The 24,297-nt window shown below is 52.6% G+C and overlaps 6 protein-coding genes across 6 annotated transcripts; 3 read left to right on the plus strand and 3 right to left on the minus strand.

Moving 5' to 3' along the window:
• Positions 1 to 1,088: 1,088 nt before the first annotated feature.
• On the plus strand, positions 1,089 to 6,608 carry iml1 (GTPase-activating protein IML1; the record flags this gene model as incomplete). Its single annotated transcript, XM_026755836.1, has 1 exon — positions 1,089 to 6,608. The coding sequence occupies one exon, from the start codon at positions 1,089 to 1,091 to the stop codon at positions 6,606 to 6,608; it is 5,520 nt and encodes a 1,839-aa protein (XP_026614715.1).
• Positions 6,609 to 7,225: 617 nt separating this feature from the next.
• Positions 7,226 to 9,714, plus strand: CDV56_102995 (putative sugar hydrolase; the record flags this gene model as incomplete). The annotated part of the gene is made up of 5 exons (XM_026756614.1): positions 7,226 to 7,258; positions 7,309 to 7,423; positions 7,478 to 7,541; positions 7,595 to 8,247; positions 8,300 to 9,714. The coding sequence occupies 5 exons, from the start codon at positions 7,226 to 7,228 to the stop codon at positions 9,712 to 9,714; spliced, it is 2,280 nt and encodes a 759-aa protein (XP_026614716.1).
• Positions 9,715 to 10,145: 431 nt separating this feature from the next.
• Positions 10,146 to 13,772, minus strand: CDV56_103332 (uncharacterized protein; the record flags this gene model as incomplete). Its single annotated transcript, XM_026756951.1, has 1 exon — positions 10,146 to 13,772. One exon carries the CDS (start codon positions 13,770 to 13,772, stop codon positions 10,146 to 10,148), a length of 3,627 nt encoding a protein of 1,208 aa, XP_026614717.1.
• A 1,025-nt stretch (positions 13,773 to 14,797) lies between these two features.
• On the minus strand, positions 14,798 to 19,283 carry CDV56_103823 (uncharacterized protein; the record flags this gene model as incomplete). Its single annotated transcript, XM_026757442.1, has 9 exons — positions 14,798 to 17,122; positions 17,544 to 17,958; positions 18,029 to 18,260; positions 18,314 to 18,355; positions 18,406 to 18,519; positions 18,575 to 18,617; positions 18,671 to 18,815; positions 18,901 to 19,028; positions 19,113 to 19,283. The coding sequence occupies 9 exons, from the start codon at positions 19,281 to 19,283 to the stop codon at positions 14,798 to 14,800; spliced, it is 3,615 nt and encodes a 1,204-aa protein (XP_026614718.1).
• A 473-nt stretch (positions 19,284 to 19,756) lies between these two features.
• CDV56_104305 (uncharacterized protein) lies at positions 19,757 to 21,015 on the plus strand (the record flags this gene model as incomplete). Its single annotated transcript, XM_026757924.1, has 4 exons — positions 19,757 to 19,774; positions 19,830 to 19,909; positions 20,096 to 20,291; positions 20,503 to 21,015. 4 exons carry the CDS (start codon positions 19,757 to 19,759, stop codon positions 21,013 to 21,015), a joined length of 807 nt encoding a protein of 268 aa, XP_026614719.1.
• Positions 21,016 to 21,774: 759 nt separating this feature from the next.
• On the minus strand, positions 21,775 to 24,051 carry CDV56_104505 (putative NADH-ubiquinone oxidoreductase 64 kDa subunit; the record flags this gene model as incomplete). The annotated part of the gene is made up of 4 exons (XM_026758124.1): positions 21,775 to 22,568; positions 22,622 to 22,772; positions 22,830 to 23,170; positions 23,229 to 24,051. 4 exons carry the CDS (start codon positions 24,049 to 24,051, stop codon positions 21,775 to 21,777), a joined length of 2,109 nt encoding a protein of 702 aa, XP_026614720.1.
• Between the last annotated feature and the right edge of the window lie 246 nt (positions 24,052 to 24,297).

Raw genomic sequence — 24,297 nt, forward strand, 5'->3', positions numbered from 1 at the left:
TATCCACGCCCGATCCTCGTCCCTTTCAGGTGTCCAGGCTGCAACTCCTCTCTATAACCTCAAGACTTAAGAGTTCCTTTTTACCTTGTTGAGCATGGTGCAGGGGAATGATGATACTGTCATACTACGGACTACTGCTGACAATTTAACGTAATATGCAAGGATGCCTTATTCATAATCACAAAAGACCTCCACTAGCAGACTAGCAATTGTTGACTACCTTGGCAATCCAGCATTGGGGTCTGAAGAATTACCCCAAGTTTTAATCGCCCGTTACTCCTGTATGTGGGACGAATCCCGAGTACCACAAAATCTCATCGGTTAGTGCCGAGGATACTCCGTACAGAGTAGGTCTGTCCGGGTGTTGTCCAGCGAAATAACTGAGATGGTTCTGGTCAAAAGCTGCGAGTCCTCAACAGCACCCCCTGTAACAGAGTTAGACGATCGGCAGTCACGTACATTAGATAGTTGCTCGTTTTCTAGTTGGTGGGCAAATTCAAAGGTTAGCTACTACGGAGTAAGGTACCTACCGTGGCGGAATGCTTTGACCCCATATGAGGCAACCATTGCCTACCTTAGTCGCATTGTATCCTTCGCGCTAAAAGAGGATTCATTATCTTAGACATGGACCAGCCCGTGGTTATGGTTAATCTTGACCGCTTCTACGGAGTATAGCCATGCACAAGGTTTTCGAGTCGGGATTAGAACGGAGCTGGTAGCTGGAAACTTGAAAAAACTGGAACACTCAACCATGGAATGGGAGAGTCGAGACTCTGAAGAAACTAAAAGTACCCTACTTTCTGTACAGGCCTGGTGCCTCAGGCATCGAAAGGATCAGGCCCTTATCACGTGCGTGTGGACGATGACGTTTCTGCCTCAGGCATGAAGTTCTGGTCTAGCGTCACGTGACATTCATTGCAAGGAGATTGTTCTGTGGCACCGGTATCCACTTTCTGGGGATCATGTCATGGAGTGATAACCTCTCAAGTCTTAACTGATCTGACTTACCAATGCAAGGTCCATTGTCTATCCATGACAACACGTGACATCGATGAAGTGAAATGATATCGACATTTTGAATGTAGAGAATGGCTCTGCGTGGGCCGATGAAGCGCTCCCACCTGAGACAGGTGAGCGCGCCCAGTGTAGACTCCGTTTCCATCCCCCCGTCGCAGTCGCTGGAGGTTCCCTACAATGAGGAGCACAGCCATCATAATGTCCAGGCAACGCCGAACGAGAGAATCATCCGGCTGTCATCAGCCAGCCTAGAACGCCGACAATGCTCTCTCTGGGTCCACGATGAGACTTTCTCCCGCGAGGAGATTCTCTTCAACCAGGCGGCGTTCAGCGACCTGGGGGTGAATGTGGGCGATGTGATCGAGATCCTACCTGTCCGGTCACCGGGGGACTCCATACACAGCATCAAGTCGGATCTGGGAGCTCGATCGCTCCGCGACAGCTATCTTGAGTCGAGCTCGACGCTCCTCCCCGACCCCATGTCCAAGTTCAAGACCCCTTTGCAGAGCAGGTGTCTGTTCGTGGTGAAGCCTCTCCCGCAGGAGATCAAGGCTCGTCATCCGAAGTTGGAGATATCGTTGACCAATAGTGTTGCCAATATCTTTGGGTTCAAGAATCGTACCTTGGTCAATATCTCCGTTGTCGATCGGGGGCAATGCTCCGCTTCTCATGTCGATATCGCCTTTCGCGATCAGTTCCTGGTGCGGTCTGATATGTGGAGACTTGTGATGTCCGAGCTTGCCGACAGGATTATCTACAAGGGCCAGAAGATTGTTTTCATGGGAAGCATCAAAGCCACCGTGAAGAACATCTTCATCCGCGGCAAAAAGGTTCTCTCTGGTTACTTCTCCCCGCATACCATCCCCGTCTTCCGGAGTGAGTCGGCCAAGTATGTCCTCTTCATCCAGATGTCGCGGGAGATGTGGGATTTCGACTCCGAGGGAACAGGCGACATCCTTTTTAGCCGAGTGATTAATGGTTTCCTGCCAGAGCTCTTCAAGCGCTGGGCCAACTCAGATGCGAAACATCTGGTTACGATCGTGCTGTTTACGAGGGTTGAGTACGATGCCTCGACTCTTGGTGGTCCCTTGCCGCTCAGTTCCGAATCGCTGAGGTGCATCTCGAGCCCCAACCATGTTCCGACCAGGGACTTTTACCGTGTCGTGGTCAATGATATGGCAAGTGGTCATTGGACGACGATTCTCGATGAGCTGAAGAAGGATTTCCGGACTTTCTTGAGAGATGTCTCGATTCTAAAGATGGACAGTCCGGATACACCTACTGTGGATGGGGTCAAGGTTGCTCCCAAGAACAAGCCTGCAACCATCGCCGGGCGACCAAGTACCGCGCTACGTGGGAATATTCTCGAAGCGATACATCTTGCTTCTGCCCACCTTGCGTACGACCATATTGATCGTGACATGGTCCATACGGGTACATCTATCATCGTCATCACTCCAGGAAGCGGCGTCTTCGAAGTGTCTTATGAATCTTTGTCCTCTACCTCGGAAGCACTCGCGAACCGTGGCATCGCTATTGACCTGGTCTGTCTGAGCCCCATGCCTCTGCACTCCGTGCCGCTGTTCAAGTACAAAGCGCCTGTGGAAAGATCTGGTAGCTCTTCGTTTGGCGACTTTCACAGCAGCGGTTATTCACCTGAGATGCGTCAGTCGTTCAGCTTTGCGAGTCGGACTCCCCATCTGTCACCGAAATCTACCATCCACGACTCGTTTCCGGGAATGACTCACAAGGAACATCCTTCCCCTCGCTCAAACGAGTGGAACTACGGCATACCTCACTGGCTTGACATCTCATACTGGAATCCAGATACATACAGAGAAGCTCGGCGCATTGCGAAGAAGGACCCTAATGCGCCAATTCCTTTCACCGTCACTAAACAGTTCAAGGTTTTCGTGCCGCGGGTCCGAATGTACGAGATCCAAATGATGGGAGTGATGGAGAGCGAGCAGTCGAACATCTCGATCCCTTATTTGTTGGAGGGCCAGGGTGTTTCTCGGACACCGAATACCGGTCTCGGGATGAGTCCAAGTGGTCTTTCGTCCTCCCGGGCCTCCTTCAGGCGCAATTCATCTTACAAACCTCAATTGAGCGACAGCCTGCGGCCCGAACCTTTTCTACAGAATATCACAAACTCCAAAGATGTGATGCTGGCCAGGTCGAAGAAGTCGCCCAAACAGATGATTGCCTGGATGGACCAGTATGACGAGGCGGCCTTTCAGCCTTTTGCCAGACGGCGACAGCAGCGCAAGGCTTCCAAACCAAAGCGGCCAAGCGAGCCTGACGTTCAAGTTTCCAACGCGCATGAGCGACTCTCCGCACGTTCAGTGTTACGTCTGAGAGAACATGAAACCAATTCAAACTCAGGCGACCGCTCCTATCCCACTAGGACGATCCCTCGAGTTTCCGAAACGTCGTTGTCGGTGCCCAAAAGCCCTGTTTCTTCCAAAAGCGCCTCGCCCAAAAAGCCTGCCTTGAAAGCTCCGTCAGCTGCGAAAACACCAAGGATGTCGCGTACAATCAGCTTCGCTCTCCTTGGGTTTGGCGCCACCCCGCCCCGAGCTCAGGCAAGCACGGAGGTCAATGTGGAACATGCCAGAGCGCAACCCACCTCAAACCAGAAGAAGCCTTCTGTGGGTTTTATGGATACCAGAAGTGTGGAGTCACTGAGCGGTTCGGACTCTGCTTCCATTTCCACGGTGATCGATACTTCATTACGACCGGCGTCACCTCACCCAATTCCACAAAAGTCGGCTATGACGCCAACGAGGCCGATTTCAATCAAGGTGCCTCCGAGGCAACCTTCGGAAGATGCAGAGCCGGTCGATCGTACAGTCATGCCAGAGTCCTACTCGACGACAAGCACTGCAATCCCTTTCACTGAGGACGGCCGTCGGAACAGCCACACGAAGACGGGCCCAAGGTTTGAGCTAACGGTGAGCGGCGGATCTCGCGATTCGTCTATCAAGAGCCCGCAGAACAAGGCTTTGGCGCCCTGGGTACGCTCTATCAACCCGTGCAATACGTCAAGGGACGTTCTTCGAGATACTAGCTGGTTCGGGCGCTGGCAGCATGCATACCCGCGGCCACCCCATGTTGCAGTGGTGAAATGGAAAAGCTTGAAATCTCCTGCCATTTTGCCATTGACGACCGAAGAATTTCCCACGGCCAAGGAGCTGGGTTCCGATTATCTGCAGACGCCGTACCGCGTCTTTCCGAATGATGACCTGGAAGGCGTCGAAGTACCCAAGACGAGGGGCATCTTGCTGCGAGAGATGATTTCATTGCGATTATCTCATGGGTTCCAGATTGTCATTGGAAAACATGTTGCCGAGGTATCTGGACAACATGCTCTTGAAACATTGAATGTCTTCGACACCAGCAGTTTGGAACGGGACGGTGCTACTGTCTTTCTCTCGAAAGGAAACACCATCCACCGGCTGATCTGTGTCGATGGCGGTGAAATTGAAGTAACGCGTTTCACGCACCGGACTTCTTCTACTTTGGCGGCTGGGAAAAGGGACGAATTCTCCCTCTACTCGCCAGCGATGCGAACCATCATGAGCCCAGAGTATGAGCTCAAAAACATCAAGCTTGACCCGACGGCCGAGGATTACAATTGGAACTACGCTGACAACTACGTTGCCGGGCACCGCGACTACTTGTTCAATCCGGCGCAGCAGCTGCAATTTTGGCGTGTGCGCTACGTGCTGATCCCGATGCATCTGCATGTCAACAACCGACGGCACTTACAGTCGTTCAACGAGGATAATGAGGAAGAGATCCACCTACTGGGCATCAATCAGCTTACTCACATATGGCAGCGGCACAGGTACGTCCCGCCCGAGGAGAAGAGGTTTGAGTCCTCCAACAAGAAGAAGGACCAGAATCCTCTCAATATCATGTACCAGACTCGAAATCCATCCGAGGTTGTTGCGGCCGAGTTAGATCGTATCTTGCTCTCGGACCCTGGTCTGGACAATTCTCCCGCGCAGCTGCTGCCGGAATCCGAGCTGCTGGAAAGGTCGAGTATCAGTCTGTCGTCACTGGCACAGATTATCCAAGGGGAGAAGGGTGTACGGATGATGGATCGAAGATGGCACTGGCGGTTGCATTACAACTGTTTCATCGGGTTCGAGTTTACCACTTGGCTTCTGCAGAATTTCCGCGACATTGACAGCCGGGAAGAAGCGGTTCAATTTGGCAACGAGTTGATGAAGCACGGTCTGTTCCAGCACGTCGAGAAGCGACACAATTTTCGAGACGGAAACTATTTTTACCAGATCTCCAGTGAATATCGGATCTCCCGGCCTGAATCTCGAGGGAGCTGGTTTCCTCAAAAAAAGCCGGACAGAGCCGTCCCTTCCACACCAGCGAGTGAGAACGCAAAGGACTCCCCCGTGAGCGGCCATGCTCGGTCTGACAGTGTCGAGACACTACCGCACATGCCTGCAACCCCATCCAAGTCAAAGAACAAGGCTACGATCATGTTGTCGAAGATGATGAAGTATGATGTTGACCCTCGCAAACGGTCGAACAGACCCGAAGTCATCGATCTCCACTACGACAGGTTGCATAATCCGGACAACTGCTTCCACATTGAGCTCAGCTGGATGAATACTACTCCGAAGCTGATCGAGGATACTGTGCTGTCCTGGGCTGCGACCGCCGAAAAGTTTGGACTTAAGCTCGTCCAAGTACCAATTGCCGAAGGCTGTGCCATCAGCAGGACGCAACCCTTCAGGAAGCCATATCGAGTCACCCTCAAAGTCCCCCCTCCTCGGGGACCCGTTCCCACAGTTTTCAATACGGCTTCCTTCTCGCAACCGGGCCTATCGGACCGGCATTACTACCAGAAAGCTATGCTGCGGAAGTTTGATTTTGTTCTGGACTTCGAAGCGAGATCCGCGTACCCGGCAGATGTGGAAGTGTCGTACTCCTGGGGCACCCCGGACTACCAGTACTCGCAGTACATTCACCGATCAGGCAGTCTTCTGGTCCAGATCACAGACGAGGGCGACTTTCTGTTTCTGGCCAACCGACTTGTCAGTACACGACTGGCTGCTACCACTCGAGAAGGAGCTCGGTACGAACGGATGGAGCGGCAGGAACATCTTCGAACGCGCGCGTCAACCTATGACCCACTGGATCGTCTCTCTCCACGCCTTTCGCCCCTTGTTCGGCCCGTCCACGAGATTGGCAGCCCCATCAGCCAACCAAGCATCGATTCGGCACATCTCTACCGTGCTCCTGAGCACATTCTCAATGGCTTCGTCGACTTCTGCAACGATGCGGCTAGACTCGAGCAGTTCTACAGCGAGTCACACGCGCGTCCCGTTTCGACGAAGGTCGGCCCTGCGCCGACGCCGCTCATGGACTCGTCGATTCCCACGCTCGAGTTGCCTGCGAGTATCGTCAGCCATCATATCTCGCATCCGCCTGCGTTAACGACTAGGGTTTCGGTCGATGGATCTATGCCGTCTATCGACGCGAGGACGCGAGCGAGGAACGGCAGCTTGAGCTACAAGGGCAGCCCGAGGAGTGGTAGTTTGCGGCCGTTGAATTTCAATTGATCTTGTAAATGAATGATACCCTCGCTTTGACATATTGTCTTGATGAATCTATATGACATGGGAAATGGCTGTACTTTCATCTTGGTCTCTCGAATTACTATTATTAAATATTAGCTCTTATGTTTATTGTCGGCCACCAGCGACACTAGAAGACAAGATATACCCGAGACTAATCACCCAATTTAACCGTTCAGGCAAAATCCATTACATCGCCATCCCAAACTTGCCAATATCATTGGTGGACATGTTCGTTAATCGAGAAAGCGCATCAATCGGCTTGCACGGTTAATGACAGCTAATGATAGCTCTTGAGCTAACGACTGTACAGACTGCGGTCACTGCTTCTATGCCCCGGCCCCCAGAGCTGCCCCGCCGTTACAGCCCACCTTGCACTATGCGATACGTTGAGAACAGCCAGTCCGTCGAGCTGACACACGGCGTTCGGCCCGTTTCAAAATGAGGAGAACCTTGAGAGAGGGAAGCATTGAAATATTGGGTCTCCCCTACGTCGCAGCTTTCTTCAATTTCAAAACGTGCAGTGTTCATCGCCCTGTTCAACACCAGTTGGAGTGATTCGCTTTGACATTGTCAAGCTTTTAGCAGGATCATAGTCCGAGATGAAGTTCACAGAGGGAATGTGGCTCCTTAGGGTGAGATGATTTATTATCCAAACGTTGTTGATGGAGCTGATTGTTCGTAGGAGGGCATTCGCATCGACTGGATGAGCAATGTCGAAAGACTACACATCCAGGATGAGACGGTTGATCTCCTTCTGAACAAGTTCCAGAGACACCGTGGCGACACACTAAACTCGCGTGAGTTACGCTTCTAATTTGTAGTCGCCGACGATGCTGACGAGGTCCTGCCAGCGACTGTTTGTGCTCGGGTTACGTCTCCCCTCGAGGGTATCATTGGAGTCAAACTTGTCCACTGGTAGGTTTATCTGGGTCTGCGATCACTGGCGAAGCTCTGATTGATATAATCAGGGCCGGCGGACTCGACAAGGGCCCCCATTACAAGCTCAACACCTCTGCGGGCCACACCAAGATCAACCACGTCGCAAAGGAGAAACTGAGCTACACCAGCGGCCCCCTCGAGCTCAACATCAACACCGCCCCCAACGAACTCGATTTTGTCTTTTCAAGCGCCGATAAGGGCAAACTGACCGGCCACTCGTGGCGCTCGATCGGCTACGTCGGCGACCAGACGACCGACAAGTCGCGCTGGGACGACGGCATCTTCTTCGAGCGCCAGGGGTACATGCTCGCTGAGCTGGACCTCGGCGTGGGCGAGAAGCTGTACGGGCTCGGGGAGAGGTTCGGCCCCTTCGTCAAGAACGGGCAGCGCGTCGATATCTGGAACGAGGACGGCGGGACCTCGTCTGAGCTGGCGTACAAGAATATCCCCTTTTATATCAGCTCGAAGGGGTATGGTGTGTTTGTGAACAACCCCGGCAAGGTCAGTCTGGAGCTACAGTCCGAGCGGACGACGAGAGTCAACATCTCCATCCCAGGGGAGGAGCTGGAGTATTTTGTTGTGTATGGGAAGACGCCCAAGGAGATCGTGGGCAGGTATACGGCACTGACGGGACGGCCGAGCTTGGTCCCCTCGTGGAGTTATAATCTCTGGCTTACCACCAGTACGTTCCCTTTCTTCCTGGCAAAACATGCAAGTGCTGATGTCCTTTGCAGGCTTCACGACCAACTACGACGAACAGACCGTCACCGGCTTCCTCGATGGCTTCCGGGACCGTGATATTCCCCTCGGCGTGTTCCACTTTGATTGCTTCTGGATGAAATCCTACCAATGGTGCGATTTCGAGTTCGATTCCGAGATGTTCCCTGACGCCGGGGGATACCTCACCCGGCTCAAGGAGCGCGGTCTCCGCATCAGCGCCTGGATCAACCCGTACGTGGGACAGGCGTCGCCGCTGTTCCAGGAGGGCAAGGAGAAGGGCTACTTCATCAAGCGCACCGACGGCTCCGTCTGGCAATGGGACCTGTGGCAAGCCGGCATGGCCATCGTCGACTTCACCAACCCGGCCGCCTGCGCCTGGTTCGTCGCCCACCTCCGCCGCCTCATGGACCTCGGCGTCGACTCCTTCAAGACCGACTTCGGCGAGCGCATCCCCCACAAGAACGTCCAGTACCACGACGGCTCGGACCCGGCCCGCATGCACAACTACTACACCCTCCTCTTCAACAAGCTCGTCTACGAAACCATGACAGACCGCTACGGACCCTCCAACTCCCTCCTCTTCGCCCGCAGCACCGCCCCCGGCGGCCAGGCCTACCCGGTCCACTGGGGCGGCGACTGCGAATCCACCTACGAAGCCATGGCCGAGTCCCTGCGCGGCGGCCTCTCCCTCATGCTCTCGGGGTACATCTTCTGGGCCTCGGACATCGGCGGCTTCGAGGGCACGCCGCCCCCGGCGCTGTACAAGCGCTGGGTGCAGTTCGGGCTCCTCTCCTCCCACTCCCGCCTGCACGGGTCCTCGTCCTTCCGCGTCCCCTGGATCTACGGCGAAGACTGCTCCGACGTCCTGCGCGCCTGCGCGAAGCGCAAGATCCTGCTCACGCCGTACCTGCTGCTCGAGGCGCTGCGCGGCCACAGCGCCGGCGTCCCGCTCATGCGGCCCATGTTCCTCGAGTTCCCCGACGACCTGACCACCTACCCGCTCGACACCCAGTACATGTTCGGTGCGAACCTGCTCGTCGCCCCGGTCTTCTCGGAGGAAGGTGCCGTGACCTTCTATGTGCCCCGCACGCCCGAGGACGGGAACGGCAGGTGGCGTTCGTGGTTCGATCATGGCAAGACGTATGAGTCCGGCCTGTGGTACACCGAGACGCATGGCTTCGATACCCTGCCTATCCTCATCCGTCCGGGCTCCGTCACCCCTATCAATCCCAAGCTGAAGGCGCCGGAAGGTGATGCCCTGGACGGGCTGGAGTTGCTGGTGAACGGCACGTTGACGGCTGAGGTTGCTGTCGAGGTGGTGGATCCCAGTAAGACACACGAGACTCTCAAGACTGTCCGCGTCTCGCCCAGTGGCGACGCAGTGACTGCCGACGATGCAAATGTCAAGGTGGTCTACGTTGGCAAGTAGGGTTTGATTGTCGCTACTCTAGCATGGAAACACAATCGAAAGATATGTGTCGTACGTACTATTCCACTAAGGCCAGGTGCGAGGAGACTTAACGTAGTTGTTTCTCAAATTATCTTTAGAAAGTATCTTAGGCCCGACATCGGCAGGGACAGCTCACATCATAAATGAGAGCGAGTGTACCGTGAGGTGCGTTAGAATATCATAGATCATACATGAATCGAAGGAAATAAGACTCAACACAGGGGTATCATAACAATCTTCAGGCTGCAGAAACATAGAAATTACCAGGCCGCATGCTCGATGAGACTGGTGCACAATGCATCATCATTTCTGACATCCGTCGATGAGATGTAGAAAGGTCAAGAAAAGTCAAAAGTAAACGCAAGAATGTTTGCAAAATTGCTGCAGCAACGGGGATCGGAAAAGGAAGATTACCAAGCCTCCTCAACGTCAAGAAGCCACTTGCGAATACCTTCTCTCAGGGTATTGTCCGCTCCTGCCAATGAACGTCTTCGCTCTCTGTCTGCAAGACCTAGCTCCCCGTCAGCGTCCTCGCGGCAATGTTCGGCTGTCACACTGCGGACCACTTCTTCAAGAGCCCCAAGCACCATCTTACGGCACTCCGCGCGGGGAACCTCAAGAGAAGGAACGTCGTCCCGAGCGACAGTGTCAGAAGTGTTTTTATCTTCGACCCTCCGACCACGCGACGGCGACTGGGCTCTCGAGTGCGCCAATGATGACTGTCCACTCTGTGCGAGAACACGCTCGAGCGCATCAACAAGTGTGCCATCCAAATCCATGACAAGCTCCTCAACGAACCGCTCTTCGTATTCAGGGGCATCGAAGGGCTCTGCCACGGAGTTCGCAGATGTCCTGCTCGAGGCGGAAGCGGCGGAGAAGAAGCTTGTAAGCTGCGACGCAGATGTGGGATGACCGAAAAGATGGCGGGGGGTTCCCGGTTGAGAGATAGCCCCAGGTGTTGATGGACTCCTGCAAGAGCCACTTCCGACAACTTTACGCCTCAGGCGCAGCCGTTTGACAGTGAAGTTTCTGGTATCTGCAATCAAGGTTGTTGCAACATCCACCCATTTTTCTTGTCCTTCAGGTTCAAAGGAAAAAGCGGAACTAGGAGTGGGTTCGGCTTGCATCGCGCGCTTGATGTCTGCTTCTAGGCCGGCATAAGGTCGCACGCCCTGAAGCAAAAAGTCCTCGTGGAAATTCTTCAACCATCCAGCAACATTCACGTTGGGTCCGTCGTTGTCCTTGGGGCCGCAGTGAAATCCGGAGTTGCTACTGTGTGTGGACGCCAGAGCATCAACACTAGTGACCGATGTCCGCGTCTTCTTTGGGGACGCTATGGTCGAATCGCCAGACGACGAAAGGGAAAGAAACCCGGGAAGTGGAAGTTCCACGTCCACAATCCCATCGTCTCCCCGCACAGACAGCTTCAAGGAAGATTCTCTGTTCTGCTCCGTCACGGATGACGGCTCTGGAATATCTTCGTCCTGCCCTTGCTGACTGGAGGATCGAGGAATTGTGATAGTGCCACTCGTGGTAGTCTCCGAAACTTCTCCAGGTGTCTCGCCCGAAACTTCTTTGACCATCTGATTCAGAGTCGGAGGGCTTCGCTTAGCGGGGCCGACATAAGCAGACACGGAAGGCTTTCGAGCTTCGGCAGGTGGGACTGCGTCACTGCCTTCGGTCGTGGACGACTCCTGGCGCGAGCTCCACAGACCGGAGAACAGACTTCCCCATCGGCCACCGTTGGAAGGGACACTGCTGTTAGCACTGATGGCTGAACTCTCGCTTCTTTGCAAGTTCCGTAGCAGGTTTTCTGACGCCAGACTGTCATTGACGCCCGGCGCACTCGGATCAGGATCCTCTCGGTCACGCCGGGTCTGCCGCGACGCAAAATGGGGAACAGGGACAGCACTGCCGGGAGTGGCCGCGGAGGTTGTCGCTACACTGGTGTTTTTGTTCCGCGGGTCTCTTGCGTGCATGGGAACACCCAGCGTCCGAATAGAGCGAGCATCAGAGCCTCTGCGATGCGAACCAAGCTCAGGAAGCGACGTGTCGACGTCGTCCGCCGACCGATGCGCTGTCTCATTAGACGAGACACTAACGGACCGCTGGTGATTGTCACTATCAGCCAGGCGCTGCGCGCGTGACCGCCGTTCAATGGCCCTGCGCAAGGGTTCCTGTCTCAGAACGGGCACAGTCGGTGGGCTCTGTGAAACGGCACGTGCTGACGCGGAGGTGCCTGGACGAAGCGGTGACGGAAGCGGATCAAAGCGTTGCTTGGCCGGAAGGAAAGCCGATAGCAAGAATATAAGCCGCCGGGCCGTCATTTTGTCAGGCGAAACGATAACAGTTCTGTGGGCAAGGGCCGGGTCCGCGTCCTGTTGGGTCTTTTGCTGGAGATAATGCCGCCGGCGGTACCAGTCGGGGCCCAGTGTACTCAGCCATTCTGTATGATTTCCCAAAAATGCGGTGATCAAAACCAAGAAGAAAAAGCTATGCTCTTTATCCCCAAGATTGCGAACGATCGAGCGTCCCTCTTCACGCCAAACACCCCAGCGGCTTTGGCCAGTCACAACATGTGGGATCTGGAGGGCAACGCTAATACGACGGGCGCTGCGGAAAGCCTCATCCTTCAACCTCGAATTCACAGCCAGTATGTTCGCCGGCAGATGCACAATCGTCTGGTTTGTACGTTGCATGTTTGGAGGCTTGGCAGGCTTTGGGTTCGCTCCGAACGAGTCCACTTTCTTCAAGAGAAACAAGATTTCCTTTCGAGAAAGTCGCTCCAAATGTGACAGGGTGCGGTTGATCACATCCCAGTGATCCACCAGCAGATCAATCCGCTCATCCAAGCTTGCCGGTGGAGACGCCAGCGACAGGCTATCGTCCAGGAAGCCGCCGCGCCAGCGATAATCCGAGTCCAATGAGCACGACATCCCCACCCTGGGTGAGTCGGCAGCTTGCGCATTGAAGCGCGAACCTGGCCGTCCCGAATTACGGGAGAGAAGCGGAATTTGTATCGTGATCGCCACCGCATACATCGGAGTTTTCTTCTCCTTGATCTTCTTACGCTTGGTAACATCGGGAAAGGGGAACCCGGTTTCCGGGAGCGACTCTTGGTACATGGAAGTCGGGTAGTCGGGCCTATCAGACGTGTCACCTACCTCCGGCAAGTTGACACTGAACATCCGCGTCAGTAGAATGGTGACTTTGGATGGCGGCTTGACTTCAGATCCCCGAGATGTACCCATAAAACCGGAGGAACTTCCCGTAGTGTATGCTCGCGAAAGCGAGTTGCGGGTTGCGGGCGATGCACTTGAAGTTCGACCCGAATCCTCATCTGCAGAGATGATATGCATCTTGGTTGAAGAGCCCCGATAGCTAAACGCACTGCTGCCGAATATGCAGTTCAACAGACCAGAGTCATTGTTCTCGGCCGGATGACGTGAGCGACCTGCTTCATTCATGCCACCAGCAGGCGACAATGTAGAGCTGCGACCTCGAGCGCGGACAAAAGCACCGGAACCCATGGGCGGCGATCTGCGGGCTTCCGCGGCGATAGAAAGCGGGCTCGGATCGGCGGCCGACGAAGGAGGGAGGTACCCGCGCCGAGGAGCCCGCGACAGACTCGAAAGCGTGCGAACATGTCTCGTACCAGAATTGTCGAGCACATACGGTTCCGAATCAAGGTGGCTTGGCGTCAGGTCCGATGAGTTCGTGCGAGTATCTAACAACACACACGCATCCCTGTCTCCAAGCGCGTTCTGTGCGATTATCACCCGGAAGTCCTTGATGGGATCTAGTTCCACGCCACCTCGATCATCGTAGGCACCGGCAGCATAAGCATTCGGTAAATTGAATGTGCTATGTAACGGATACGCATGGGTATTTGACCGTCGTAGCAGGCTCGCGTCGGGGAAAAGGAGGCCAGATGTATGTTCTTCTTCCGTCACGGACTCCAGCTGGGTAGCGTTTCTATTCGAGTACGCCGCTGGGTTCAATGTCGACGCCGCACTGCTTAACAGGCGGCCCAACATGATGATTTAACTAGTGACGAGTCGTCAGGTATGCCGGAGGTTGAAAAAGAAATGGCTGTACGACGCCGAGGAGGGGATGTTCACGGCACAGAACAAGCCACCGGAATGCGTCGATGTGAGATTGAAGATAACAGGTAACCAACAGCCAGACTGATAACCTAGACTGAGCTGCAGTTCCCCAGTATCCAATCCTAGCGATTAAAAACCATGATCAACCAGGTTGATCGAGGGGCAATTGTGTTCCTTCAGAATCGACCAGAAAGGAAAGACACCACCTGAACAGTTATCGTCCAGTGCGGGGGGGGATTTTCACTTCCGGCAATCGAGAAATCGCTCACACACAAGAACTGCCAGATATCAGACAGGAACAATCTCATCACCTAGGGAGATAGAGCATGAACAGGAGGAAAAGATGATGAATTGAGTCTGGGGAAGCAAAGACGGGGGGAGGGGAGAGTAGATAGGTAGTGAGAGTACGGAGCTACGGAATAGAAGGTGGGAAAAGGACGAAAGGGCGGTGAGCAAGAAGACCACACAGAAAGACCGTGTGTGTGAGATTCTGCGGATTATTCACACATGATCTCAGCCTCATCTCATTCTGATGCCGATCGCATGCAGCTCATTGGCAGCTTGCATACTTCCCTTCTGTCGGATATACCAGGATGGGCAGATACATAATGATGCTGCAGGGCGGGGTAGGACGAGACACCTCATCCTGCATCGGTCAGTTTACTTTTTCGAGTCATCAGCAGCGAATAGGGCAATGGGAGATTACAGGCAGCAGAGAATGCACAGCATATCTCATATTGGTGGGAGTTTTTTCCCGTAGGAATGGCTGACGATATGGAAAAGGTATTTAGGGAAAGATAGGATGCATGATAGCTTGTCAATTCAAAGATGAAGGACACAATGCTTTTATTACACCTGCAAAGACGATGTACAATGCCATGGTATATATCCTAAATCCCAGTATGCTTTTGTCTTGTCCGCTAGAGAAATCAAATGAAGGTAACTGCAAATCAGACTCAAGTCTGTTGTGTCTTCCGCTTCACTTTGTCCACCAACTTCTTCAAATCATCCGATCCAGCGTTGCCTGCAGCGCTCTGCTTCTGCTTCTTCATCTTCCTGTCACGCGAGCTGATGTCTGCTTCTTCGTCCCCCCGGTCGTCCCGATCCCTTCGTCGCTTGCGTCCTTCATCCAACAGTGCTTTCATGCCTGATGTCGCCTTGAATTTCGGGTTGGTAGGATCGATGGCATACTCGTGACTCTCGAACAACCTTGCAAAACGAGGATCGCTGACGTCCATCTGGAAATCGTCAATGACTGTGTGAGCCTGCTCCTTTGCCTTCTTCTTGTTCTTCTTGCGGGCTTGTTTCTGTGTCTTCTCGATCTCATTCATATCAAAGTGTTTGATTCCTGATTTGTTGTCGTCCAGCATCAGGAGCTCCAGCTCGGCCCGCTTAGCCGCATTGGCTGCCTCCTCGGCCTCGCGTTCTGCGCGCTTCTTGCGCTTCTCCTCCTTGCGACGAGCGGCAGCAGTGGCCTTGCCATCCGGATCGTCAAAGAACGGATCGTTGAAGCCCAAGTCTTCCTGCAGAGCTTGTCCCTCCCCTGTAGACGCCGCGTCGTCATCGCTGGCCTGGCCCTTCTCGTCCCCTTCAGTGTCGCCACGCTTCGCAGCCTTGAGCTTCTCCTTTCTTCGCTTCTTGCGCTCGCGCTCTTTCCGCACATACTTCTCGATTGTAGTCTCATCTTTCTCAGGCTCGTTTTCGAAGATGGTGTCGCGTTTGGGCTCCCCAGCCAAGCCCGAGGTGAAGGTGACCTCCATTTCGCCGACAGGGCCAGATGATTTGGAGGACTTGATAGGCTCTGTACCTAAGCCCAGGAGAGCCCGCGTGCGCTGACGCTCTTCCTCTTTCTTGGAGACCTTTGTACTAGCCCCGTCTCCCTTTGTAGTATCAACAACTTCCACCGCCTCTTCCTCTCCCTCGTCATCGGAATTATCACTGGCGAGATAGGCCTTCAGATCATTCTCATCGATATCTTTGCGACTGCCTCTGAACGCTCGGGCTTGAGCTTCCTTGCGCGACTTGTCTTCCGCGTCCCATGTAAGCTTGACCTTGCTGTGCTGCAGCGCATCGGTCACGAACTCAGTCGGCTGATATCCGTCCGGGATCCGTTCGCATTCGTCGCGCGGCTTGTCGTCGGAGAAGTCCGTGTCGTCCGGTACGAATCGAAGGTCAAAGAAATTAGCACTAGATAGATACTCGGCTCCGTCCACGGAGTCATAGACATGTTTCGCAACATCCTTGCTTGAGAATGTCAGGATCGCGTAGAAGTACCGCAGTCGTTCCAGTTGATACTTTCGTAGTTGGGTAGAGTTGAACTCCTCGCCCTGATCTTCCTTCAACATCGACTGTTTGATCTTCTCCTCCTCTTCTTCCGAATCAAGATCCTCTTCGTCCTCCTCATCCTCCCCCTCCTGGCGCTTGCTCGAAGCGAAAATCTCCCGAGGAGGACCCTCCGTTTCCTCCCGCTCCATGCGCTCCCTGCCAAACTCGCTAGGGTAGACGGAGACCTTCAACACCCGACCGCCGGTCGGAACAAAGCTGGAAAACACAGCCATCAGATCCTCTGCCCGGATATTGTCCCAGTCCAGGTTGACCACCGCAATGCGATTTGTGACCTCTCCCGTCGGCACATCGACCTGCTGTTTATCGGGATACTCCAGCTCCTCAAAACTCTGGTCCTCCTCCGCCTCCTCTTCTTCTTCGCTTTCCTCATCACTCGAGCTCTCCTCTTCCGAGGACGAAGATGAGAAACCTCCGTCCCGAGCAGGATCATAGGACTTATCTACCCGCTTCAACTCCTTGAGAACCTCGTCATCGTCATCAGCAACCATTTCATCTTCCTCATCTTCCTCATCTTCGTCCTCGCCCCCCTCCAACTGGTAGAATCTCTCCAATTGCTTCTTCGTGTCATCGCGTGCGAGCTTGCGTCCATAGCGATCAACAGCGGCATTCCGGGAGAATTCCTTGTCACGCAGCATGTGCGCAAAACGCTTGTCGAGCTTCACATGGGTCTGGCGTTTGCTGGGAAGGCGATATCGTGGATCGGTTTGGATACCAGCGAATCTGGGATCGGCTAGAAGTAAACAGTCAAGAGTCAGCATCACGACAGCCTGGCGATCAAGAGCGAAAAGAGGTTGGTCGTACTGATAATAGAGCCGGCCTGCTTGTCGGCCTTGCCGCTCTTTTTCGATTTCTTTGAGTCGGGCATCGTGGAAGTACCACGGAAAGTGATTTGAAAGAATCGACTCTAGTGAGGATGCGACCGCGCGAATGTGAGACTTGATAAGCGGTTTGGAATCTCTCGCAACTTTCCTGGCGCCTTTTCTATGAGATTTGGTTGATAAGGATAATTTTCTTTGGCGGTGGAACCAAAGATTCTTCGCCGGTTTCTGCGTTGGTCCGTGCGTTTCTTACAGCGAGATCTTTCTACATGCGTAGGGCCCATTGCTTGACGCTTCAGCAACTACGTATTCCGCAATGGTTCATCATACTTCATATACTGTGTAATTTGATATGTACATTACTTTCTTGGTTATCGCATGACATGAGATCAAAAGTAAAAGCGGTCCTTCCCCTGCACCGACACCTTCAATGTACAACCTTGTGATCCATCAAAGTTTCCGTCATAGTTTAACATCCAAAATATCTCTTCTCCAACCACCGAGGTTCTCTCTCCTCCTCGATTCTCCCTACAATTACCCTGACCTCAGGGTAAACGGTGGTGAGCCGCTTAAGTCCGATCTTTCCAGCAGCGCACGTCACAAAGACAATCCTGTCTTCCGCGACTCCGTGATCGACTAAGACCCGAACCGCCATCAAGGCGGCTCCTCCACTAGCCATTTGAGGATCAAGGAGCATGACCGTGGCGTGCTCTTCAATGCCTGATGGGAGTTTCAAGTAATGCAGCTCTGGTTCCTCGTTCCGCTCGTTCGTCTGAATGAGCACGCGACCAGTAATACAATCAGGAATGGTTCGCTTGAGAGCTGTCTCAAGACAAGAACCACCTCGCAAAATTGCTACAGCAGACACTATACCTTCCGGATGTAATCCGTGATAACCAGCCCCTTCAGGGGTCTCGACCTTCGCCGGGTTATACCGAGTGCAGTCCAAGGCCCTATTACACGACGTTAGGGTCAGTCATGAACTTGGATTTTTGCGACGCTGGCAAATGAGAGTCAACGCACTTCTCTATCAGGAGACAAGCAAGCCGATCAAAATAGAAGACGAAATCGACCTGTTCCGTCCCGGGATCCTGTAATATTGTGTTCATACTGACGAACTGCGGGGTCTGAGGCATGACGAGCACATTTGGAGACAATTGTTCTTCTGAAGCAATCATCCCCAGCTTCTGTAAGTCTGCGCTGTGCTTTTCAGATTTCTCCTGGAGTTTGCGCTGGATATGTTTCACGACCATATCTGGGAGCTATTCAGCAAGGGCATGCAGACTTAAGCTCAACGTATTCGCTTACCGATGGCCGTTTTGTTCTCGATTCCACGGGGGATGATGATGTCTACTTCCGTCAGACAAGCAGACCAGGAGGGCACCTTTGTGCTAGCTCACCCGAAACCGACCGCTGAGGCTCGACATATTTCTTATACGATGGCTTGACAAATTGAAACCATTGCTTAATGATACCATCAATGTCTCTTCCTCTCTCCCGAACGTCACGCAATACTGACCCCCGCCTCCGTTAGGATAGTTAATCATGTTGGGCATGATTTTCACTCACTTCTGCGTCCAAGGCAAACATCCATATCTGCCTCAACAAAAATCTGAAAGGATCGATAAGTAACTTGAGATGCTAAGTGCGTGAAAGTAAAATCACCTTGACATCCAACATTTCCATGATCCTCGGGTCATGGAGGGCCAGAATTCCCTCCAGGATCAAAACATGCGGCGAGTAAAGAGTAGTCGTCTGAGGTTGGCGCTGATGTTGAGCAAAAGAGTAGACAGGAATATTTGCTTTCTTTCTTTTTTATGTTGACGCATTTGCTGTTAGCTGCGTGCAATTTCCGGAGAGCTTGAGAGTTACGAATGAGCAATGAGGGGAATTACCCTTGCTTGAGATCCCTTAAGGTCTGTACTAATGCATCGAAGTCGATTGCATCTGGACAGTCGAAATCGAATTCATTTGCATGCGCTTTGGCATGTTGCTCTGGAGTCAAACTCTTATAGAACGAGTCCTGTGCCAGAAAGGGTTAGAAGTCACGAGGATGCTCAAAAATGGCTATATCTATGGAAGTGATGTTCGAATGGGTCTTTAGTACCATAACAAGAATCACAACCCATGGCAGGTTCAAGGATTTAACAATTTCCATCGCCACGGATGTCTTGCCAGAGCCCGAACTGCCTGCAATGCCAATAATACTCAAATCCGCCCATGGTGGAGAGTATCTCTTCTCCGTGGCCGACGAGTAGACGGGAGAGATCGACTCCATGTTGCTATCTCTTCACGTAGAAGCTCCTAGGCTAGAATGGGTAAATTGAGCAACAGATTCCTGACCTTCCACACATATCATCCAGAAGAAAATATGACGGCCAGGTCAGGAATCGCCAGTGCTGGAAAGCTCCTGGGCCGATAAGAAATGCAGATAATAATCAGGTAAGTTAGTAACCCTCAAAAGCTTCTTTAGTGATCGGCGCTTAGACCGACTAAGTTTAGCCTCGACCCGTGACTTTTCGCTTACGGTTTAGTCCTAAAGCTCTAAGCGTGACCCAAAAACCTCCCGCTTTTCTTGCCGGCTTTTTCCTCTCCTTCTTCTTCTTCTTCCTCCTCTTCACCTCTCTCTCCCCCTCTCCCTCAAAGACTCTCCATGGCTTCCGTCTGCGAGGTTTTCCATCTTCACAGACAGCCGGAGCAGTTCCAAGGCACTTGATACCTTCATCAAGGTCCATACCACATTATCCCACAATGTCTTCAGCTAATTACGTATGCTCTCCCACGGGTTGTGCGCGCGTAATAGCTTGATTTTAACGGGATGCAGATGTCTCCCACTTCCTCGACAACAACGCCAACATGGCATCAGTTCGAGCGAAAGGTTGATGAGGTCAAACCCTCCAAGACGTGAGTTGCCTTTTCCATTGCCCTTACGTTTTCCTGAACACTTTTTTATGATGATCTTGAAATCAAGTTGGGAATCTCTCTGAAACTTCTTGAGGAGAATATGTTAACTTGTGTTTCTGAATCGTTCTTCACTTGGCTTTGCTCTTGATGTCTTGAGTCCCCTGCAGTTGCTGACAATCAGTTCAGTGATATCAACTATTTAGTGATGGATTACCTCATTACCAACGGCTACCCAGCTGCTGCAAAGAAATTTGCGGTTGAGGCCAACATACAACCCAGGGCGGACATTGAGTCAATCCAGGAAAGAGTAGAGATTCGCACTGCGATTCATTCTGGCAACATTCAAGCTGCAATCGAGAAGATTAATGATCTCAATCCACAGGTAAGAAGATTTTTTTTCTTTTTAAACATTCTGCCCCACCGCATATCCCTTGCTAGGATTATATCGGTTTACATGCACCACTCATAAATCCCCTTTTGGGTTTTGATGAAAAACAAACATCTTCAGTCCTCAGTATGATTAGCAAACTGTTCTATTGTCATATCAACATCGTCATACCACTGAATACACCGTGCTGACTTGCTTGGTATAGATCTTGGATGAAAATCCATCGCTGCATTTCGCGTTGCTTCGCTTGCAGCTTGTGGAATTGATCCGCGCGTGCATGTCAACGCCCAATGGTGACATCAGCCCTGCCCTCGAGTTTGCGACCTCGCAGCTCGCTCCACGGGCGCCCACGAACCCTCAATTTCTCGAGGACCTTGAGCGTACCCTTGCTCTCTTGATCTTTCCTACTGAGAACCTGGCCCCATCCCTTGCGCCATTGTTGCATCCCGACCTACGTAAAGATATTGCTACCAGGGTAAATGAAGCTATCCTGCAAAGTCAGGGTGCTCGTAAAGAAGCTCGGCTGCGCAATCTGGTTAAGTTGCGCGCCTGGGCGGAACAGAAGGCCCGAGAAGCCAAGAAGGATCTTCCGGAGAAGCTCGACCTCGGGCTCTATGATGGCAACAACGTAAAGAACGCTCAGAGCACCAGTCAGAATGGTGCTTCGAATGATACTGTAATGGCCAACAACGGAGACGTCGACCCGATGATTTCATGACCAGGCGATGTTGAATAGCTTGATGCTATCTGCCTCTTTTCCACTTTAGCGCGGAGTTCTGGCGTGATTTTTTCCGTCCTTGTGGTCGCTGAGCGCTCAACCATAGTACCTTCGAATAAAGAGGCAAATGAACCTAATTGAAGAACAAACCATGATCGTTGTAAACATCCAAACAGCCACCTTTCTTGGTCTATCTGTTATGTGGTGTATAGAATTGTCGTCGCCATTCTGTAGCAGCCCATGCACATGTTAACTCATTCTGCCGCGATCCGCTTGCAGCACCAGGGTAATCTGGACGCAAAGACAAAGGTTCCACCAAGCAGTAAGCATTCCAGCTCTTTCAAGAAGATGCAAATCAGTCAGAATTGACTGAACCATCTGCAGCCAGTCAGAAGAACTATCGAACACGATTTATCAGCATTGGCAGAATGGGCTCTATCATGGATATATATATTCTCAGAACACCGAGCACGACTTGTATCACTAATTCCAAACCAAGTAGGTACATGTATTCAGCCAACATCGATTTCAACAAGAGCAAGCCCTAGGTAAGTAAGGTAATATGCACAAAAGCGATATGCAGAAATTGGGTATTCAGATTTCTTTATTTGTTCCAACAGCAACCAAGGTCATGAATGGATAGGGTGGTATATCCGGTTCTCTGGGGGAGAAGGATTTATCATCGTCTGTGGATCTCCAGGCTGCCTATATCCAGAGAGTCCGACTAGAAGCTCATGAGATCTATGGAAAGTCAAAAGGTTAGTCAAGGATCCACGAGAAAGAAGAATACCAGGGAACGGGGCGATGCGAAGGAAACAGACCTCTTCCAAAGAGTGCTCTCTTTGCCCAGTCCATCGCCAGCATACACCGCGTGCGGAAGCTGACACTTTCCGCAAAATAGACGCTTCGCCAGAGGTACATGGCCAGCACACCGCCGCTGAAATTGAGACCGCCGAAATCGAAGACGGCCGCGTTGCTGATGTACGCCAGACTGCCGAGATGTTTGTACTTGAAGGGCTTGTAGACGATGTCGTCCACGTCACCGTGTTCAATCTCATTGACTCTCATGCCGGGGAGCGCGGCTGCGATCTTGGTGAGTTTGCGGCCCAGATATTCGCCTTGTTGGTTGGCGCGCTGAGCGGTGGCGGGCAGGGAGGTGAGCTTGGTATCGATCTGGTGGAGGAGTTCGTGCAGTTCGCCGAAGTCGAGGGTACCGGAGTGGTCCTTGTCGTACTGTTCGAAGAGCTTGTCGAGCCGGCGGAGGTGGTTGGCTGCCTGGGGGAAACGCTTCCTGACTCGGTTGGCTACGTCTTTCCATTCCCGGAATGTGAGGTGTAGCTTCTCGGGATCCTTGCCCTTCTCCCAGGCGATAGTACGCAGGAAAGAAATGATATTCTCGGCCACCTTGATCTGGACGGTCGAACAGTCTCCGATGGCATACACATCACCCAGAGGAGCTCCGATCAGACGGAGGTGGCTGTCCGTTTCCAAAGCGTGCTTGTTGTTTTGAGCCTCGAGCTTGTCTGAGAGTTTCTTGCAAAGTTCAGCGCGCGCTGTGTAATTGTCAGTTCTGAGTACGTAGTACACCAGGGTGATATTCACATACCAACTCCGGTCGACCACAAGCAGAAACCCATTGGGATCTCCTTCACCACCGGCTGTCCATTCTCGACTTGAGTGAACAAAACTCTGTCATCGCGAACCTCCTTCACTCGAGCATTTGTCAGGACTTCTACATGATCACGGTTGAAACGGGCCTATATGCATCAGCCTCATCAATCTTCTTATCTCAGTGGACTGGGTGAAATGCATACTTCCGCATACTTAGACAGAGCTTCATCGTAAGTGTTCAGGATATGACTCCGACTCTGAATGATGTGAACGGAAATCTCATTTCTCAAAATCTTGGGAAACGAGCGAAGCAGGTCCTCATTCAGCAGGTCGAACAATTCGGCTGCGAACTCAACGCCCGTCGGGCCACCGCCACAGACAACGAACGACAATAGACGCCGACGTTCCTCGTCGCTAGTAGTCGGTAAACAAGCCAACTCCATGTTCTCGAGAACCTTGTTCTTGATTTTACGAGCATCGTCAATCGTCTTCAGGAAATTGCAATGCTCGAGTCCTTTGACACCGTGTGGGTTCGTGACGCATCCTTTTGTAGTCCAGGTTTAGTATCGACGATAGGAAAGAGACACAGGGTCCGCACTCACCAACAGCGATTACCAGCTTGTCGTACGGAAGGTAAAAATTCTGCTTATTGCCATTGGCATCAACCTGAGACACCTCGACCAGCTTCTCCGAGAAATCCACATCTTCAGCCTCAGCCTTCAAGAAGTGACCATGAACCCGTTGGACGATCCGCCGGACTGGCTCAACAAGCGACCGCAGCCCCAGAGTCCCAACCGTCGCAGAGGGCAACATAGGCGTGAAAAGGAAATAGTTCGTCGGGGACACAACAGTAACATGATAATCGCCAGGATGGAGATTTTTAAGAAGCGCGACACTGCCCCAACCCGTTCCCAGAATGACCAAACGTGGCTTGTCGTTCTGCTGCACCATCGCCTCAGAGTCATTGTCTCCCACCAGGACCTCCGCTATAGGGAGGTTCTTCGGCCCCCCGCGTCGAGGATTAAGTGCCAATTCAGACACAGGAATATCTTCTGAGCTAGGATCTTCTCGGTATGTGGTCGCATCGTAGATGAAAAACGCGACTACTGCGACACCGCTCATGACAATGAAAAAACCACAGTACGTGAAGGTCTTCAGGAGTATGTTGAGGGTGGGGGATCTGCGGGCAGCTTTAAGCATTGGGTCTGTTGCCGTCGACTCATATCGGACTGACAACGACGCACTGCGCAGGATATTTGAGACACGCTGTTGGGACACTGGTCGCCGCCGGGTGGTATGTAAAGCTTGAGATGAAGCAATGCCAATTGAGGAGTGGGGCTTCGGGAATTGACCTCCATGCGATACAAGATTGATTCTCCTGAGCGCCGCAGTGTTCGTGCGGCTTCGGAGCAGCACCGTGCTCATGGCGTATAGGGATGAGGTATGCGGCTAGGTTACTATATCCGGGGGTGTCGGATTCAGTCAATGCTGCACGATCGTACCCGTAATCGGGTAGTACGAGACTGCAAGAGAGAGATCTGAAGAATTGAACACAGAAAAGAAAGACTGGTACGATGGAAAGATGATCGCGAAGAGACCCTTTCGAATGGCAAGCGAGATAAGTGTAAAAGGAATGTTCACCGACGAGCGACCCGGCTACGTCATGCCACG

Source organism: Aspergillus thermomutatus (assembly GCF_002237265.1).
Source record: "Aspergillus thermomutatus strain HMR AF 39 chromosome Unknown NODE_86, whole genome shotgun sequence".
NCBI classification, from domain to species: domain Eukaryota; kingdom Fungi; phylum Ascomycota; class Eurotiomycetes; order Eurotiales; family Aspergillaceae; genus Aspergillus; species Aspergillus thermomutatus.